This window comes from Spea bombifrons, chromosome 3, assembly GCF_027358695.1.
Source record: "Spea bombifrons isolate aSpeBom1 chromosome 3, aSpeBom1.2.pri, whole genome shotgun sequence".
In the NCBI taxonomy this organism is placed as follows: Eukaryota; Metazoa; Chordata; class Amphibia; order Anura; family Pelobatidae; genus Spea; species Spea bombifrons.
In genome coordinates, this window is record NC_071089.1 from 86,925,018 (window position 1) to 86,945,621 (window position 20,604).

General features: G+C 36.4%; 1 protein-coding gene and 1 long non-coding RNA gene across 2 annotated transcripts in view; both read right to left on the minus strand.

Moving 5' to 3' along the window:
- The window catches only part of LOC128484649 (uncharacterized), a 209,814-nt gene that overhangs the window by 9,432 nt on the left and 179,778 nt on the right, over positions 1 to 20,604 (minus strand). The window contains exons 4-5 of the long non-coding RNA XR_008351183.1: positions 14,099 to 14,330; positions 2,604 to 2,698 (exon numbers count right to left, since the gene is read on the minus strand). This is a non-coding gene — a long non-coding RNA (uncharacterized LOC128484649). The remainder of the gene's footprint in view (positions 1 to 2,603; positions 2,699 to 14,098; positions 14,331 to 20,604) is intronic.
- SOX2 (SRY-box transcription factor 2) lies at positions 3,228 to 5,124 on the minus strand. Its single transcript, XM_053461120.1, has one exon. It carries the CDS (start codon positions 5,054 to 5,056, stop codon positions 4,112 to 4,114), a length of 945 nt encoding a protein of 314 aa, XP_053317095.1. The 5' UTR covers positions 5,057 to 5,124; the 3' UTR covers positions 3,228 to 4,111.

Below are 20,604 nucleotides of genomic sequence, written 5' to 3' on the forward strand. Positions count from 1 at the left end.
TCATTTTAAGCCCCACATAGTATATATGTAAAACACAGCAAAAACGAAATTACCCACATTCCTGGTTGTGTTTAGGTGCTTTGATGCAAGACCCTACACTGTCCCTATACAATAATTAAGACTAAAATTACCACAACAAAGTACACTGTACTGCTTGCAATAAAGGCGACGCCTATGTACATACAATATGCATCGATATATATACTAATATGTATGTATATATATATATATATATATATATATATATATATATATATATATGTATATATATATATGCACACACACATATATATATACATTTTGTGAAGACCTCACTCATGGAAATTGTAGACAATATCAGAGGCACTGAACAGGGGGGTGATCAAATCTAGTATGCCAGCAGTTAGCTGGGATTTGGGGGCCATTGATTAAATCCCCCAGTAAAAGAACAGAGAGCATCACTTTGTGGCAAAGCGGAGCAGCTTTCCCCCCTAGGGCGATGATCACTTTTTAATGTGAGAAAACTGGCAGCTCACAAACTGTCAATTCAGTTTCAGCACAAAAGTCAGTCAAACCTGAATGACTTCGGAAGGTGATCATAGTTTTAAGAAGCCTATCCAAACATAGATAGATAGATAGATAGATAGATAGATAGATAGATAGATAGATAGATAGATAGATAGATAGATATTTACAGAATATAAACCATACCCATAAACCCATAGCCTATTACAGAAAGAATCCATTTAACCTTAATATCCTGATTACGATTTATATACAAAGATCAGAGATACAAGGAGTTACTAACTTTGTGCAGAACATTCTACATATTCTGGAGAACCCCGACTGTAAAACACGGCCGCTGTTTCAGACAGCCGTACGACGAGAAACGGTATTAATAATGAATTGCGCCGATGCCCTATGGCCCTTTTGGAAGTCCAGTAGGGACGCGTTTGCAGTAATAATGCATCAGAGTGAGCCCTTGTCAAATATTCATTTAGCTGTTAATGTGAGCTTGTGTCCCTTGAGACTGTATGTATTACCAGCTATTCTGCCTTGGCAAGGAAGACTGCTAATCTACTCTCTTTCGTGCAGCAACATATTTTACCACTCTTAAAAACCTTGTAAAACTCGCAAGGGAAACTGTAATCGTATCCTTGGATTCCTTTAAACACTCTGTAAGGTTATTTAAACATTGCTGCAAGCAAACAGGGATACCATGCCAGGGATAATCACTCAGAGTTTGAGGTGAAAAGCCAGAAAACATCTCTTCTCATTATGTATCTATGTATGTGCGTGTATATGTATATGTATATGTATATGTATATATATATATATATATATATATATATATATATATATACATATACATACAGACACGCACATATATACATACACACATAGTTCAATATTTCAAATATGTATAATTCAAACATAATTTGTCTTATATTTTATGCGTTTGATTCTGCAGTCACCAATTTTGGTACTAGCCTTCTCACTACTAGAGTTATACTGTTATGGAGTATTAAAAAACCACAAAAAAAGAAAAGTCACCAAATTTAAATACATTTCGATAACCTAACAAGTGAGTCCCACCATACATGCTATCTCAATTCGCATCAATAGGAAATTCTAGAACAGGTGCATTAATTACAGTGAATTACATTATTACTGAAATAATTATCGAAACCACTGATCTGGTGAAATATATATTTAAAAATACAGAGAAATAAATCTCAAGGATGTTTAGACTGATGACCTTCCCCTACTAAAACACAAGGTGACTGCTGATAAAATGATTCTACACTGCAATAATTATATTTCCATATATTAACTGATTTAAATAGGAAAACATGGGGTAAAGTATTTTATTAAATTTCATAAAAGTCACGAAATCAACAAAAACTATGGGTGCAGTTCACTTATTTTAAAGTTAACTGCATTTTACCACAACTAATTTAAACATTAACCAAAAATCCTGTAAGATACTCTTGCTGCAACAGAGGCCTACAATGCATCTTAATATTTCAGGTCATATGAAGAGGCACAGAGCTTTATATTTCAGTGCCAGAAATACTAGCCAAATAACTCCCTTTGCTCAAACAAGTTAGCACAAAATAAGGTATATTTTGTATTCAATAAACATTAAATAAAAGTCACTATAAGGGCCCGGCATTTTTCAAGACATAACCACCTGTCAACTTAAAGAGATTATTAAGAATATTGGTTTCTATGTCAGCTTGTGATTACAAATCAATATTAAAAGAGCAGATCAGATCCCCTAATAAACACTCCATACATTCATTCAGTGAAAGTCTGTCTTTCAAAGTGCGAAGAACAGTCAGTTGGGTGGTTTAACAAGTCTTTTCGTTCATTTAAAAGCTATAGGTAATATTTTATCTGCTTTGGTCTGCAACTCTCACTATCCTCAGTCAATACTAGGTTAACTGAGCATAATGGGAATTTTAGCTGGAAACCTGATGTGTGCGTCACATTAGATTTACAGTGAGCACACTTGGCCTTGCTTTTTGATATGTCATGCCTTAAAAAAGAAACATGGTTAAGCCATTTGCCACAGATCAGAAAGCATAATTATATAACTTTAAATAAAAATAAAACTCTACCTCTGAACTTGGAGATTTCCTCTGTAATTTGGCCCAGGAGAGGCTTCTTTATTTGCTTGTTATCAGCTGGAGATATGATCCAGTTTTGGACCCCACTGGCAATTTAGAAATAGGGTTAAACAGCTGTAATAGGTGCAATTTGTTTGCAATACAGATAAGGTTTGTTCTTCTACATTGACAACACACAGTAGAAGGTTGCTTGATGGCTGCATTGCACTCATCCACTTTATCACCAAATGTCAAAGCAGCATTTACCTTGTATAGAGATGCAGGTCTCATTATGCTGGCTCCTTGTCATCCCCAATGATCATTGTAAAAACATTAAGATTACTCTATTATTAAAATGTATCCATTAAGCTAAGAAAGTAAGAGTATGTGGGGACTTTAAATACAGTTACATTATAAGATGCGGCATACTTACATTGTATCTTATAGAGCATGCAGTATTTACATCAAATTGTTCATTTTAAAAATTAAACATCAAATTATCTACTTTAAACACAAGAGGAAGAAAGGGTTAAATACCTTAGTGCCAAGGGTATCTTGCTAAATAATACAATTAATGCATTTTCTTTCGTTAGAATTTGTTATCAGTTCTATAAATAAATCAAAGACTCAATGTGATTTCAGATTCCATATTTCAAAAATTTATTTATCTCAAACTGTGCATAATGGTGTAAAAACTTAAAATTGAAATTGTTTCTGTTATATGGTGGTATTAGTTCATATATATATACACGGACTTTCGGCAAACTGATTGTTATAATACAGAGCCGAGAATTTTAAAATACATCTACTGAAAAGAAAAAGAAGAAAAAACTTAAAATATCAGCACAATAAATTTACAGAATTTTTACAAACCATAAGAAAATATTTCAAACACAGTAGTTTTCATATCGCTCTTTTTTTTTATCTGAACAGGATGAGAATATTTTAAAACAGCGAATTATAAATTAACATTTTTGGAGTCATTTTAGCTTTTAACAATGAGTAGAATTTTTTTTACCCTTTTTAAAAATTAAAAAAACAAAATATTTTTTTGTTGTTGTAAGCAATCGTCCTGTATTTTTGTCTTTTTTTTTTGTACAATTAAAAACTAAACTAAAATGTCCAAATTTGAAACAAAAAATGTCCCCCAATTTCGCAGCATTTTCTAATTCCAGGCTGTCTTGACCTAAATACTTTAAAAAAGATTGGCAAACAATGGGCATGTAGAGCGCCATGTTTAACGTGATAAATACTGTACAAAAGTTGCTGGCTAATAATAAAACATTTTCTTCACTTTTGAGGCTAGCTCTAAATATTATTGGTAAAGGTTTCTTCAAAGTTCCTACCTAGAACTCTTTAATTTTTTGTGTAATTTCCTTTTTTTCTGGTTCTATACAAGTTCTTATTTTTCCCCTCCCTCCCCATTTTTTTCTCTCTGTACAAAAATAGTCCAAAATAAAAACAAAAAAAGAAGTCCAAACTCTAAAAGTTTTTTTGTTTGCTTTTTTTGTAATTTTGTTTCACATGTGTGATAGAGGGAGGGTGCCATTGATGGCTGTGCCTGGTACCGACGCGCTCTGATAATGCTGAGACATGTGAAGTCTGCTTTGGGCAGATGGCTCTGGTACTTCTGCCCCAGGTAGGTACATGCTAATCATGTCCCGAAGGTCTCCAGCCTGACATGGAGCCCGAGAGTGGGAAGAAGAGGTGACTACAGGCGGGCTGGAGCTGGACTCTGACTTTACCACGGAGCCCATGGACCCTAGAGTCATGCCTGGGGCTCCTTGCTGGGAGTAGGACATGCTGTAGGTGGGGGAGCCGTTCATGTACGTCTGGGAGCTGGTCATGGAGTTGTACTGGAGGGCGCTGACATCGTAGCGGTGCATGGGCTGCATTTGCGCCGCGTTGTGCGCGTTCAGCCCCGGGTGTTGCGGGTAACCGATCTGTTCTTGCATCATGCCATACCCCCCATTGGTCCAGCCGTTCATGTGGGCATAACTGTCCATCCTCTGGTTGACACCAGCTCCCAGGCTCGCCCCGACTCCTACCCCAGAACTCATGCTGTTGCCCCCAGGAGCCAGCAAGCCCCCTGGCAGAGTGTACTTATCCTTCTTCATAAGAGTTTTGGTTTTCCTCCTCGGCCTGTATTTATAATCCGGATGCTCCTTCATGTGCAGAGCTCGGAGCCTCTTGGCCTCGTCGATGAAGGGTCTCTTCTCAGCCTCGGACAGCAGCTTCCACTCGGCCCCCAGCCGCTTGCTGATCTCCGAGTTGTGCATTTTGGGGTTCTCCTGGGCCATCTTCCTCCTCTGCCCCCTGGACCATACCATGAAGGCGTTCATGGGTCTCTTGACTCGGTCCGGGCTGTTCTTCTGGTTGTTGGAAGCAGAATTGGAGTTCCCCGTGCCCCCCGAATTCTGCTGGGGGGCAGGAGGCTTGAGCTCGGTTTCCATCATATTGTACATTCACGCAGCCTTTGTCGAAAACCTTTTTCAGCCAAGAAAATAAGAATGAAAAGAAAAACAAAAAAAAAACACGGAAAAAGGGGCACGGAGAGCGTGTGTTCTCTCCCCTGTCACAAAGCACGGGCTGTGGGTGCAGCTTCCAAACTCTCAGGCTCGCTCCGTTTTCCTCTCAGACAGCCCGCAAAGTACTTTTCATCCCCGCGCGTTTGACAAGCCCTGCTACTTTTTTGAAACAAGTTAATAGACAACCATCCATGTGATGGGGGCTGTCAGGGAATAAATGGGTTTCTACCGGCCAATCAGAGCGCGGCTCCCCTCTCAAGGCCGGGAGCCCTCCGCTAGGTTTTGCATGAAAAGAGGCGTGGTTAGCAGAGGGGCCGGCGCGTTGAGCTCTCAGCAGCCTATTGCAGCGCCACTCCCCCCCTACTATCTCACAGTAGCAACAGGTCACACACGCCTATGGAAGGAAGTGGGGGGCGGAAAAAATACTGGCCATGTCTCCCTGCGTTTCTGAAACTTCTTTTACAATCGAATACTATGGCGTCTTTAACCTCTTCAACCCCCGAAGGATCAAGCGATACTGAGACATGGGAACTAAAAACTATGTCATGCTAATGGGACACTCATTAAAAAGTGTACTTTTTGCAATGTATTTTAATGGGTTTTTAAGATGAATTTGGATATGTGCGTTGCTTTAGAATTACAGAAATCAAACTGCTCGGGAGTACTTCTGTAAATGCTGTGGGATTTGTATTACTAATCGTGATGCAGCAGGGTGTAAATAACGTATGATTTGTGCATATAATCCGCATTATAGGGAGCAGCACAAGCCGAGGCCTTACGTTCGCAGGTGTTTCATGCATTCCCTGGCATCCAGTTGCCCCCAGATCTCAAGCCCCCCTCCCACATACCCCTCTCGAAATGCTTGCCCCCAGCAGTCTACTGAATCTCTCTATACAAACACAAAAAAGAGCTTCCCCATAGCAACCGAATACTGCCTAATACTGCTAAGAAAAGACACCATAGCAGATTAAAGAAAAAGTCTAATCCCAATAGTAAATTAATTTAATGGAAACAAAATGCATAAAAGTTGATGTATATATACATATTTACATACATACACACGAAGCTTGGGATAGCCGTATTAGTCCACTAATATAAATGTAAAAATAATATTTTATTGTAGTATTTATATATATATGTATATATATATATATATATATATATGTATATATATATATATATATATATATACACACATATATATATTTAAATAAGCATGCACTCCATGAACGCAAAACTGTATTTCAAATAATTACATTTTTATATAAAAAAATGCCAACAAAGCAAAAACATTATGAATGAATGTGTTACATTTGATTTGCTAACTGCAGACCACGCAGTGTTTAACGGAGTGACCGATGTGCCTTTAAACCGACATAATTGAGGGGAAATGCAAAGTGTAAGTTAAGACGGTGCCCCTATTGTTACAATATAAAGATTTCAATGGGGATACATCAATACCACAAGGGCTGGCAGCACGGCCGTTACAAATAGGTAGTTTTGTTTCTGTTGTTGTAACTACACGGTGCTAAACAATGACCGTTCTAAGTTTACTTCCATTCTCTTGTGTTTATTCTTGGAGTTAAATACACTTGACTCTAAATGTAAAAGGCCAAAAAACCAAACAAAAAAAAAAACAATATATGCACAGTGTTACTATTATGTTTTATTCATTTACCTGCTGAAAAATATATTTGGTTAAATATTATACAAGCGATAAAAAAGCAAGAATTTATACCCCCCCCCTCCTCCTTGATATGGCCTAGAAACTTAAGGAGTCTCGTTTTCCAGCAAAAGTGCTAAGTAATTCCAAATTGCTCGGTCTGTTGGAGAACGATGCTAGAATAAGTTTGAACAGCACATTAGAGATTTTCTGATCTTCTTCAATTGCTATTAAAGTGGGCATATTCATGGGATTAAAGAGAAACAGATTCTCAGATAAATCCTTTGGGAACTGACGGTGTAAGAGCGCCGTCTACTGGCGATCCGCGGATGCGCCGCTTTCACCTTATTCCACTTACATATCCTAGTAGTCTGCCTGTACAAATCGAATAAAACAATTAGACTGCCCTGACATAATTAAGCATACAGTGTATTGTCTCCTAGGTGTCACATAAAGAATTTATTGTAAGAGAACACGCTTTATATATGATATTAGACATTCTCTGAGATAAGTACTTATACGTTTCATTATATCCTGAACAATGGTTTCAAATAAACTAGTATTGCCAACAAAGTAGTAATATTAATTCTACAGTACCTGGGTATAAGCATTCATCTATTTTTTTTTCTACTGGTGATATAATTTCGCTTATTTTGAATAAAAAAAAAAACAATGATGATTTTACAAATGCTCAGGCACGCACAGGGTTAAAGATGGTTTCTAGATACATGGCAATTTATGTTGTATATAGCACGGGACTGCCTCTTAAACATCTATACCCTTTCTCCTTATTGCCGCAATAAATAAACAGGTGTACAGGGTACCTTAAAGACAGAAAACGAAAGAGACAGGCTGGTAGAGGGTCTGTATAGAGAATAAACGAAGACATATTCTCATACTTGTGTAACATTGTATTGTACAAAAATACAATTTTTAAATAATTTGTTATAATTTCTGAGTAAAAAAAAAAAACACCTTTGGATTATCTATTACTAGACGCGATAAATTATTTCTAATTAACGCTAGGTTTTCACAATCCAAGATAGTAAACATCGGTGACGATTCGATGCTTCAAGCTCTAGATCATGTATGCAATGTTCCAGAAAAATACTAAAAACGTATATTATTTTTTAATATTAGACGCGATTTACCGAGAAAAGGGGGAAACGCGCATTTTTTTTTAATTTATTGAAATAAAGCCTATACATAGTAAACAAAAAAAAATTCTTTAAACGCACCGGGTCCAAAATATTAAAGTTTTATCACGGTCACTAAAGGATGAAATCTAAGGGGAAAGTACATAAAATCGCAGAAGCATATTTTTGTTCGGAGAGGCAAATAGAGGTTTAAGTTGCGGTAATTAGGTGAGAGTTAGCCAAGCATCTTGCTATTATATTGCTTGTTAAAAAACGCTTCTTTTCTGGATCTGCATTTGAGTGCGCTCCCCGCACTTCTAATCTTCTTATGGAAATGAAGAAACTGCAGGGGATCTGAGCGAACTCAGAGAATGCCCTTGTTAACAAAAAATTCTCAGCATTACTAATTAGTAGAGTCTGACGACCACCAGTATTGGGGAAGCTCTGTTTAACCACTCACAAACCCTTGCAAAGGAAGAACTTGCCTCATTTTATTTTGTAATTAAAATTCTGAAAAGGGCTTATTTAACTGTTAGGGGCTATGAGAGTTGTATCTCCCTCCGAAATAATTAATGCCTTGGTAACTCAATTCTCTGCAAAATGCCAACCATGGAAGCCAAAAGTTTTCTTCTCGAAGCATACGGAATTAGGTGAAGTGGGACAGTGCGCTAATAGCAAAAAAAAAAGTAAAATAATATAAAATAATTTTTTAAAAAATCATAAAAAATAAAATAAAAACAAAACAAATAATGAGTAAAAAATATATCGACAACTAATTTTGATTCTCAAACAGTGCAACACATAGATTAGATGATGGTCTATCGTAAGCACTTATAGATACGTAAAATAATAAAAAAAAACAAAGAGGAAAAAATCAAGAGTTTTCGAAAGGTATACAAGTAAAATTTATTTCTTAAGATAACTATCTTCAGTTTAGGAAAACTGCCGTATATCGTGGAATTAAACGCGCTAGGTATAGGCCACATAGGTAACGCGCGTATATAATAATAAATACACTGGTAGTTTATTTTAATTAGTGGGGTATTTACTGATCGGCAGGTAGATAGATGAGATAGATAAAGATAGATAGATAGATAGATAGATAGATAGATAGATAGATAGATAGATAGATAGATATAGATAGATGAACCCGATTTCATGTTCCCGTGATTATATGATTTGTATGATGACACAGTAAATATGTTAACATGACATATCTGTAGCGTGAAGCATATTTAAAGTACCCACACTACATTTTCACAAACTAGGTGTCAGACAATCAGATTTCATTTTCTGCTTTCCAACACAATTACAATTACCCAGAACGGCAAGAGTGTCCTTGAAATGTATTATTGATTATCTGAAACTACTTCTCCCGCCTTTTGTTCTTGACCGATCAGGAAGCGGAGCAATTGGGATTCCTTGAAGTGGCGTTATATGTACAGGGGAACAAGGCTGGAACAAGCGCTTCATTTAGACCCAGTTTTACCCAATGATTTCATTCAAGGACTCTCAGGACACTCGAAAAGCAGCGGAATTCCGAGCACCAGCATTCAGCTCTGTCTGCCTATTACATCTTAACAACTCCAGGCAATATAACAATATGTATGGGATAGCACTAATCCTATACAATGAAACAAATGCCAGGACGGATAGATAGACAGATAGAAAGGAGATGGAAAGATAGATAAATAGATAGATAAGAGATGGATGGATGGATAGATAGATAGATAGATAGATAGATAGATAGATAGATAGATGATAGATTTATTTTAGTAGCTGGCATCGTTTAGTTCACAGGTCGCATTGTATCAATTTAATACATTTAAGCGGAGTATTAATAAATTGCATTGGTTTGTTCTAAAGCCGGTTAAGGCGTCTTTTGTGGCCCCCTACTTAAACTGAACTAACAATTGTTTTATTCCTTGATCCAAAAATAAATGAGAAATTACTTTGATTTCTCATTTACATCCGATGATGAAGCCTGATCAGATTCTGTATCTGTTGTTTTTTTTAAAAATGAGACTAATCCCTGTTCTCTGACTGTTTCTAACACTTTGTGGAATATATTCATACCTAATACAATATAGTAATATTATATATATATAACCTACTGGATTTCTATTTCCCTCTTAATGGGATGCATAGAGGAAATAAGACCCTAAACCTCTCAAAGCCCCTGGCACACAAAAGGTTAAGATGTGTGGTCTGTGTTCACTAATGGCATATATTAACTGGGTGCCATTACTCAGCGCATTATTCCTGACGCATAATCAATTATCAGCACTATTATGTAATCATATTACAAGACAAAAAAGGTACCTTTTGCTAACCGATGGCTTCTTAAACTAGACTGAGCTGTTGGGTTTAACCATTTAGTGGCCAAAAAAACCCAGCGTAAATATATATTTTCATGTTCATATTTGCCACTGCCACTAATTATATATTGCTAAATATTAATGTTCACAAAATAGTTTAAAGAATAGTGATATGGAGGGATAAAAAAAACATTTGCATCCAAAAAGAGACAGAAATAAGGGAGTATTTATTCTGAAATACACCTGCTAACGTATCCATGAGATTTGAAAATCAAATGCCCTAAAATAGAGAACAGTGGAAGAAATCGTAATTTTCTTGAGTTGTAGACTATACATAAATATCATAAATGGTTCACTGCTATGGGGGCCATGGAGAATTATTTATGGATATATATGTAGATCATAAAAAAATCAGGGTTATTTGGCAGAATTAATAGATGCATGAATAGGTAATCCCCACACAAAAAAACCTCCAAAAAATAACATATATAATATATTTTCCGTTCATGGCAAAAATGAATGAAAAGATTATATGTATATATCTATATATATATATATATATATATATATATATGTGTATATGAATAATCATATTCTACCACTATCAGGCAAAGAAAATCTCTTTATATTCGATTTTATATAATTAATAGTTATATAATAATAATTAAGAAGGGACAATAAAAAAGTGCATTTGAGAGAATACCTTGCTTAAAAAAAACCTTTCATCCACTATGGCTTAAAAAAAAAGTAATGTAGTCCAAGAGGCTGCAGGCTTTATAGCCACATAAAAGGTTAAAATGTAATGTTACTTTTTAATAGGGGACAAGTATCTTTCTAAGGACATCAAATAAAATAATGATGAAGAAACACTGAAATACATGATCAGAAGTCGTTTTTTTCATCTTTCATACGTTTTAACATGCCCACTGATTGTGTCAGAACTGGAAAGTTCTAACACTTAAAGACACAAACCGAGTTGAAACAAAGTTCCACTTGGACTGGCATTGTGCAGCTCCCACTGTGTCCAACAGGGGGGGCTCAAGACAACGTGCTCCACAACTGCCTTACATCTAAGACATCCTCAACCGCTAGAGAAACGCATATCTTGCAGTCTTAGCTGGTGTACTAACGATCTTTATTCTAAATTGATTTCAAAAGAAAAAGATTAAAGGCTGTTCTTTTTCCCCCAATTCTAACCAAGTACAAGAATGCCTGTCTCTGCTTATCTTTGAAGTCCCCTACAGAAAAAGTTAGGCTAAATGCAAAAGTCAGTGTAATACAAGACTCCACTCATTATCCCATGCAAATCATTGAAAGTAGATTCTATTTAAAGATTAGTGGCTATCATTTTTTGTCTTGAGTTTTCTGATATAGTCCTGATAAAGTGCTGTCATTTTTAGTTATAGGCACCTCAATGCATATTGTATGTCATGCAATTTTTTTAATATAGCAGAAACAAAAGAAGCACAGGCTGGAGGAGGGCTAGTGTCCCCTGGCTCTGTAAGGGTTAATGTGGTCCAGAATTTACATATGCAAATCTACCTTAACATTAAAAAAATACTCCAAAAATATTCTTCACCTGCACTCACATGGCACGTACTTAATTACAGCAGTTGGGGATGTGTTCGGCTGAAATGGAATTAGCAGTCATTACCAGCCCTTTAACTCTGTGGTGCTTTTGATCAGCACTAAATTAGCTTTCCAGTCCTAACAAAGGCTCTACATCGAGCAGTGAGTTGTAAATAAGGCAGCCCGACCTGCCCTCAACACCTTTTCGCTTGTCAATCACAGCTGTATCATTCAACCTGAGATTAACCTTTATAATTTTTTGAGGGGCGGGGGTGGTGGTATAAAACTTTGTTAACAATGATAAGAGGGAGCTAAGTTAAATCGTGGTATAATTAATCAGTGTCAGGGTAGCCAGTTTTTAGATTTTCACCCTGGAGCACAAAAAATAAATAAATAATAATAATAATAATAAAACCGAATATAGCTAATGCAATTGAATATATTCTCTTCTGCATCTCCTAACCTTAAGCACAGGTACAGAGGCCACTTAGACTATTGTGCATTAGAACATTGTTCTGAAATACTGAAATAGCAATCGAATCGTCGAATCGTTGGTCATGACATTTTCAAGAAGTCTTAAAGGGACACAAATAATAATCTCTGAAATTTAAAGTTCAGGTAATAACATGAAAAATGTGAAAAAAGTCTACATGCTTAGCTGTCGAGTCTATATTCAACCAGAAGAGGCGCTGTTGCAAAGATCTATAACCTCAGCCGCTAGCTGGCGCTGTGCCCATATGTCACAGTAGGTCACATTGTGCTGCACACTGACTACACATAAACAGCGTGTGTATGGGCAGTGCTACAGAAACAACGGACTGTATACCTGGAGCTCAAGATTAAATAGCACGTTTTAGTAATGGGCCACACAGACGGTCCTGCCACTTCTATGTTGTTTCTATTTTTACTGGCAAATGCCAACATGGTCAGTAAATGGAGGATCTTAAATATTAAATAAATGTCTATTGTCCAATATATAAAAGATAATTGTCCTGTTGACCTCTCTGTATATAATCTTGTCTGGCTATCCATCCCCAATCAGGGGCCTATCACCATATGGTTTTCATGTGCCATCACAGGAGAAGGATACACAGAAAATGTGCACGTGTATACAGTTATTATACGCTTTATTATGGTTTTGTCATTACACAGCACTAATGGCATGTGTAATCCAAATAAACTACTGTCCTAACTATTCTACACGTGACTAAGAGGGATCAGACACTGTAGTTAAATAATTCAGGGTACCAGATAAGTAAATTGTAACTATTGTAAATGCCAGAAATTCCAGCCTCACTTTAGAGTTTCTTTACAGAACAAAATTGTGGCGTATATTCCTCTAGGATACAAAAAGTCAAGTATAGCTATACAGTAACTATAGCTGGTTTGGATACATTTGTAGCCGTCTACATGCCAAGAGGTCGAAACGTTGTGCATAATGCAGCATCAATGCAAGGGGGCAGATATTCAGAGTAATATTGGCATGATGTGTTTCTGTGGAAGTCCACATGCTGTTTTTGGCAGGACATGACACTTTGGAGATGCACCAGTTAACAGGGCAGAGGAGGGGTTTCCATAGCTTCTTCAGCATATGGATGCTGAGCCAACTCGTTGATCCTTCATCAGGAGAAGCAGTTAAGCAGCTCTTCAATGAGAAATGGAGCATAAAAACCTAAGTGATTGCAACACCCCAGGTTCAGTTTAACGCGCACTGGGCAGTCATCTTTCATTTACAGCCCTCTTTTCACCCCCATACAGACAGCAACTATGATTTCCATCAATCTATATTTTATGGCTGTACAATAAACACCAGCTAGCCCAATTGGCCAGTTATTCTCAACAGAATCTGGAGGGTGGCGGTACATATACAGATCCTAAGCGTCCCTGCACCGGTGATCAGCAGCGTGTCTCACTCTCTGGAAGCGGCGGGTTACATCTCACAGCGCTCTATATTAGAGAAAGGCTGACTGAGTTGGGATGGGATTCTTAGTAAATTCTACTGATCCACGCTCTGCACCGTCATAGATAACGCGCGTAGCTCTATAGCTATCAATACAAAGGGCGATCATCGATCTAAGATGCTAGATACGGGACAGCCAGAAGTACTATGTCACACGGGAGGAAACAACGGGTTAAAAGAGAAAGGCAACTAAGCAGAGACCTTAAGCCTGGTCTGGGTTAGCTCAGACTGATGGGTGATTGGCACATGGGCGGACTCGCTGATCACACTTAGATCCAAAATAAAATAGCTCCAGGGGGAGGGGGTGTCAAAGTTTGGATTGTAATTACTTACGTGGCAGGAACTCGGGGTGTTGTCATCTGAGAACTTTGATTGGCGGCAATAAAGGGGAGCCCATGAAGTGCAAGAATCCTAAAGTGAGCTTTGAAAACCCTCTTTTTTAAGATGCCACCCGATTGTGGGCAGTGTGCACAGATCTCCAGCTTAAACGGTCCCCAGCAGCTTTGTCCATCCATCTATCCCGCTGCCTGCTCTCCAGTCCCTGTGCAGCTCTTCACTGCAGCTTCTGAAACAAGAAGCATCGTTTATGGCTTAAAACCCAAATGGCTGTTTTTTAAGAGAAGAATGAATCGACAACAGCACACACAAAATCAGTTATCCTAACACTGCTGTATGCCCCCACCGTACAGAAGAGAGAAAAAAAGCTTTATATTTTTCAGTGGGTATTCAAAGATAATTTGATGGCATTGTTTCTGCTACAGATGGCTCTTTTTAATACAATAACAGTCCTCTTTGTGCATACTACCCACAATAAATATCTAAAGCGTTCCCCTGAATAACCATTTTGTTCTCTCTTGTATAGGGCCAACAAAAGCAGCCGTGAGGTAATGGCTTCTGTTTATTGAAGCCATAGAATAGGGATTTGATAAAGATTTTTCTTTCCCCGGAAAAAAAAAAGACATTGCAAGGTTGAACTGATCTCTTCATATTTTATTAATACCATCCTTTAACTTTTCTTCTATTGTTACTGCAGTGAACAGGAAAACACCCTGCACATCTGCAGCCATGGGGTGTAAGGAATCCATTTACATAGATGAAAATATGAAATGCATTTATTAAATCCCTATATAATTGAGTGTATCTATCTATCTATCTATCTATCTATCTATCTATCTATCTATCTATCTACCTATCTATCTATCTACCTATCTATCATATAATTATATTATATATTATATATGAATGTTATAAAATATATAAGATATTATATATATATATATATATATACATATATATATATATATATATATATATATACGTACACAGTATAAAGAACTGTATATAATAGACGGATAATTATTGGCAATATAAAAAAGAATGAGAGTATATATTTAGAACAGCAGCACGAAACCACATACACTATTACTGGCCAGGGTCCCAATATGTAGCTGCTGAGGATGTCTATGGGTTTTATAACGTGTAGATACATTTGTCACCCAGTTTAGCTGACAGATTGAATTGCTATGATGAAGAATGCCCCCCTATCCATCCTACCCCCTATTATCACCCACTTACACACAGGGGCATGAGCCATCTTCCTAGCATTTAGATAACGGATTCTTCTGATGTAGGTACTGGCCGCAGGAGAGGGCTTAGGTAACCCAGGGACAGTGTTTCTCTGCGGGGGCTCTTGTTAGTCTCTGATGGTGTTTGTCTACCTTTCTATAGGAATTAGTACCCCCACTTCTCCTTAGTAGCCTGAGCTGACAGCAATCCCCCATTGTGACTTCTGCCCCAGACGTTATCACACCAGACACAATTGGAAGCATATGATTATACTCCTTAACCCTTTCTGTGCTATAAATCTTAATACAACACAACCCTTCCTTGAAGAGGGAGGTTAAAAGAGGATTTGGAATTATTCAAAGAAGCCCCAGATCATAATAAATAAAAACAATTCCAAATTACTTCACCCACTGCCAGTTCAATAGAAAGTACATTATAATCAATGTACAATCGGTAATATATTACAATGCAATACATAGATAATTTAAAAAGCCATTAACGATCAAAGAACCATTGTAAAAAAAGTGTATGTCTGAATATGCTACTTTGGAAGGCTGAATAATGTTTCAAATGTATCTAAATATGCACTTTGGACCATTAGTCTTCATAAATATTTGCAAACAGCATACCACTTGACATCAGTGGGTGGTAATTTTTCTCTTTATATATGATGTGTCAAAAGGCAGCTTTCATGGTCAGCCAGGCATTGTATTCAGAAACGTACAACATATATGGCAGTTTAAAGAGTTGGTGCCTCAATACAAGTATTTGAAGTTTGCTGTGGTTTTGCAGAAAAACAACAATCAGAAACTTGCTACTTGTAACAACACAAGTACCAATGTAATAAATCACAGGATTTTACAGGTAAAATGTATATTTTTTAAAAAATAAAATCAAGACTGACTGACATCTCAGTGAAAATAGGCAAATTCTATTTCCAGAATTGAAGTGCTTTTCATTAACTCTTCGTTGTACGTTCCACATAAAATAATTGATTCGGTATAAATGCCATTGAAAAGTGAATCCACACTATTTTTTTTAATTAAATAGTTTTACGAATATGTCACCAAGCACCTAATGACACACACACACACAAATATATAGATAGATAGATAGATAGATAGATAGATATTTTTTTATATATATATATATATATATATATAGATAGATATATAATTTTCACATAAACAAAAATATTTTTGTTGCATTACAGGCCATTAGTTAATTTTTACCTAGTGTTGGTGATCTCATTCCAAGATCATAAATTAAATTGTGATAATATTTTTTTTTCCTTAGATCGACACTGACTAATGAGCAGTACACAGGGTGAGTGTAGATTACTCAGGTAGCGTGATGCACAGGTAAACATCGCCACTTAGTAACACACGCCTCGTATCTGAGCTCGTTCTTCGCATGATTGGCTATGAATGGAGAGAGATTGATGCAGATGTTCTTAACACCGAACCAACCCATAATGCCTGTAACCAACAAGTTTGGAGATTAACCCATGAAACCCCAACCAAGGCTTCACCTTCTGGGAGTCAAAGAGGTATTATACACACTTCTTGATAAAATAGTACGTAGAAACGATAATTGCAGATCAGAACCATTCAACCCATCTACACCAGCTACAAAAAATGCTTTTTGGTGATGGGTTTAACGGATCTTTTATTGCATGTATTTCTTATCCTCTCCTTCAGCCATCTGATAGGCTTCAGGATAGGTAAGGGTTATTTCTGTTTAATAATAATTTTGCCCAAGTGGTCTGCCAGCCAAATCTACGCTTTAAATGCGAGTTTAGTGTCCGTCATCTCTTGGGTTACTCATGTTGTTACATTAAGCAACAAACTTATTAAACACATCAGTCCAATTGCAGGTCAATTCCATTAGCTGTGTTTCGGGTTAGGAAGGGGTTAAATAACTGGGCTCTGAAACAACCATCAAGCAAAGCATACAGGACTCATAAGACTTTAGCGAGTAACATTTTAAATAGCTTGTAAACGATTTTTGGGTTGTTTTAAATAAATTCTCAGAGATATACTGGAAATGGGCTGAATTATACACCTGCCTAGATAAACTAATTTGACTGTTGTGTTAATATATCAGGATCGTTCTCTACGGGGATTACAATTTCACCGTTAAATAGCTTATGTGTAGCGTTTGGGAAAACTGAATATTTGCTGGAAGCTTTCGTCAGGGGAAATCAACCCATCACTCTCCGTGGGGTAATTCTCTGCAAAGATCTACAGAAGAGTTTGTTCTGTAATTTAGAAGATAATCACCTTTTCTCTTGGCTTCCAACATTCCATGAACTGCAACATTCCTCACCGATACTATATATATATATATATATATATATATATATATATATATATATATATAATTGCACATGTGTCAATAAGTCTATGTCTGAAAACAATCCTTCTCTGATGTTAAAAATAGCTTTAAAATGTTAGAACAACCATATATTAATTAAAATCCCCTCATTGACATGTAATAACCAATATATATTATAATACCTCCACGCTAGCGCATACAGGTTATATATATATGTATGTATATATATATATATATATATATATATATATATATATATATAGATTATAATATATGTGCCCTGATTATGAAATGTCATAGCGCACACAGACCAGTACAGAGGTGCCAAGTGACAAATACTCCGCAAAAGTCAATCAAACCCTGATTTTCATATTCTTAGACTGTTCTGCTAGATCCCAAATGCCTGGTTTGAGTACAATGCAGTATATATATATTTTTAAATTACACTGACAACATATAGTACATTGTATTGTTATTTTAATAGAGTGTGTGGTTAGCTTAATCTGTATCTTTTATTAATTTAAACTCATGGAAGATGAGGTATAATAGATTTTTTTCTGCAAAAATATTCATGCCAAAGTAGCAACAGAAGACAGCTCCTCTCCCCATAACACCAGTGGTTTGTTTACTCGCTTATTTGAATTAAAATAGAAGCTTGCTTCTGCTGGCTGAACATCATTATCTCTGAGTCCATAATCCTGCTAGCAAATCCTATATCTTCCAGAACTGGCTTCTTTGTTTGGGATTACTGAAAGTTTATCCTATAACAAAGAGGAATGAGGCATCCCCTCTTATCCTCATAATTAAGTGTGGGGAGTAATTTAGAATCAAGCACAGGAACTGCACCATTCCTAGTAATATTTCAATGCAAACTGGGAGGCTGGATGGGGACCCATACTAATTGTTAACATAACATTTAAATTACTAAACCACTTTGGAGACCAGCTTTTAATGTTAAGAGCAACTCTTAAAGAGGGTTTAATTTGCCACAAATAACAATAGTTCTCTATTACTAATGTACAGATAGGGCGGTAATCTAATTATTTTTATATTGTTTAATGTGGATTTTTTTCTTTGCACATCTACCAATTGCATTATTTTTTTAAACGTCAAAATCATTTTTTTAACCATTCTAGAAGATGTTAACTAGTTGGGTGCCAGAGTGAGTGCCCACACCGCAGGTATTCAAATCAGTATTAAAAAGCACTGAAAGGGTAAAATTCCACAGACAGGAAAATAGTTGTAAATGTGCATAACTCTTCAGCAATCACATCCCTCTTTATATTTACCCTTATGTTGCAGAATTTCACAAGTAGGTCAGAGAAGGGGGATAAGACTCCTTTTATTTGTAGTACTTGTACATAGAATGCAGAGCTTGTTTGTCAAGGTAAAGTAAAGACACAACCGGTTTCTCTTTGTCCTTAGCTTTGGTTGTAAAACAGAGCACAGGAATCCCAGCGCCCAGCTATGTACTGGATGTGCAAGAGATTTTGGAGACATTAAGAAGAAATGACAGTTTGGAGCATCTGCCACACTTCTGTTTGAGTCAAAACTGGATGTCATGTAGTGCACAGCTGCTGGCTTTATCTGTTTCTCTTTTGCCAACATCTGTCACCACAACACAATGATACTGATAATTGTCATCACCTTGCAGTGAAATCCTTCCATTTTTCATCTTATGGGTAAATCTGAGAGTTTCCTCCCTAATACTTGTTATTTGAAGTAGGCTTTTGCAATCAAAAGTTCCAGAAAAAAACACATAGGTGAACAACTTCCTTTTGGAAACAGAATTTGAGGGCAGAAAAGAACTATTTGGTCCATATAGTATGCCAATTTTTTTTTCCTAAGCAAAAATACCTTAATCAGTCCTTAATAGGGAAAGCTTAATTCCTATCCCATGCATGTTAAGCATTTTCTTACTGGGTAAGCCTCTACCAGTTCTGATGGGAGGCTGTTCTATTAATCTACCACCTTCTCAGTAAAGTAAACCTTCCTTACATTATATTTAAACCTCCAACCCACTAGTTTTAGACTGCCAGGATTGCTTTTATAAACAGTTCTGGACATTCATGAATTAGCGAGACAAATTGTGATACAGGGAAAATAAACCTAAGCAAATATTGATCTCACAGACCTCCTGAAAATTATTTAGAATTTAAAACAATAACACAGATTAGATGTTTGTAACCCTAAACAAATTCTCAATATTGTCTTAATGTATTTTCTAACTTGTAAACATGTTTGAGAAGGCCCCATATTACCTGTCTGTGAGCCCAAATTATGTGATGACCTGCTTACCAATTATACTGTTGTATAATATGATGGCACTATATAAATCAATAAATAACCATTAAAATTATATATATACACTAGCTAAATCATTTGTATATATTATTTTAGATGGAAATGCCATAGTTTGTTCAGGTAAGGGCTTGGTAGATTATAGACAGATATAGTCCAGCTATAAGGACTTTGAATCAAACCTTACCAAGAGGTTAGGTTCCCTATATTCTTCAGAATGTGGTTCACATGGCACATTTTTATATCTATTTCAATAGTCATTTATTGCAATCAACATCTTTGTAGGATTTGTTATTTGTTTCTGTTATTGTTAAGTTTATTGATGATCTCCTTATGCTGTCTTGTATAGCTTCAAAGTGTACAAGAGAACACATCAAGGTAGTGAACCATTTTCTTCATTTTTATTTGTCCAAAGATGTTTTAATTGGCACATTAATCTGACCAGGTTGGCCATGCATACTTAATTAACAATTATTTACTTAAAGTTAACCATTTTTAGTTTTCCTCCATCAATTTTTCCATCACACCAGTTACAAATTATATTAGTGTAATGCAACATGGTTAAAGAATAGTAAAGCATGTAAACTGAAAATTAGAATACTGAATTCTGCATGCGAATACAGAATTTATGAGGG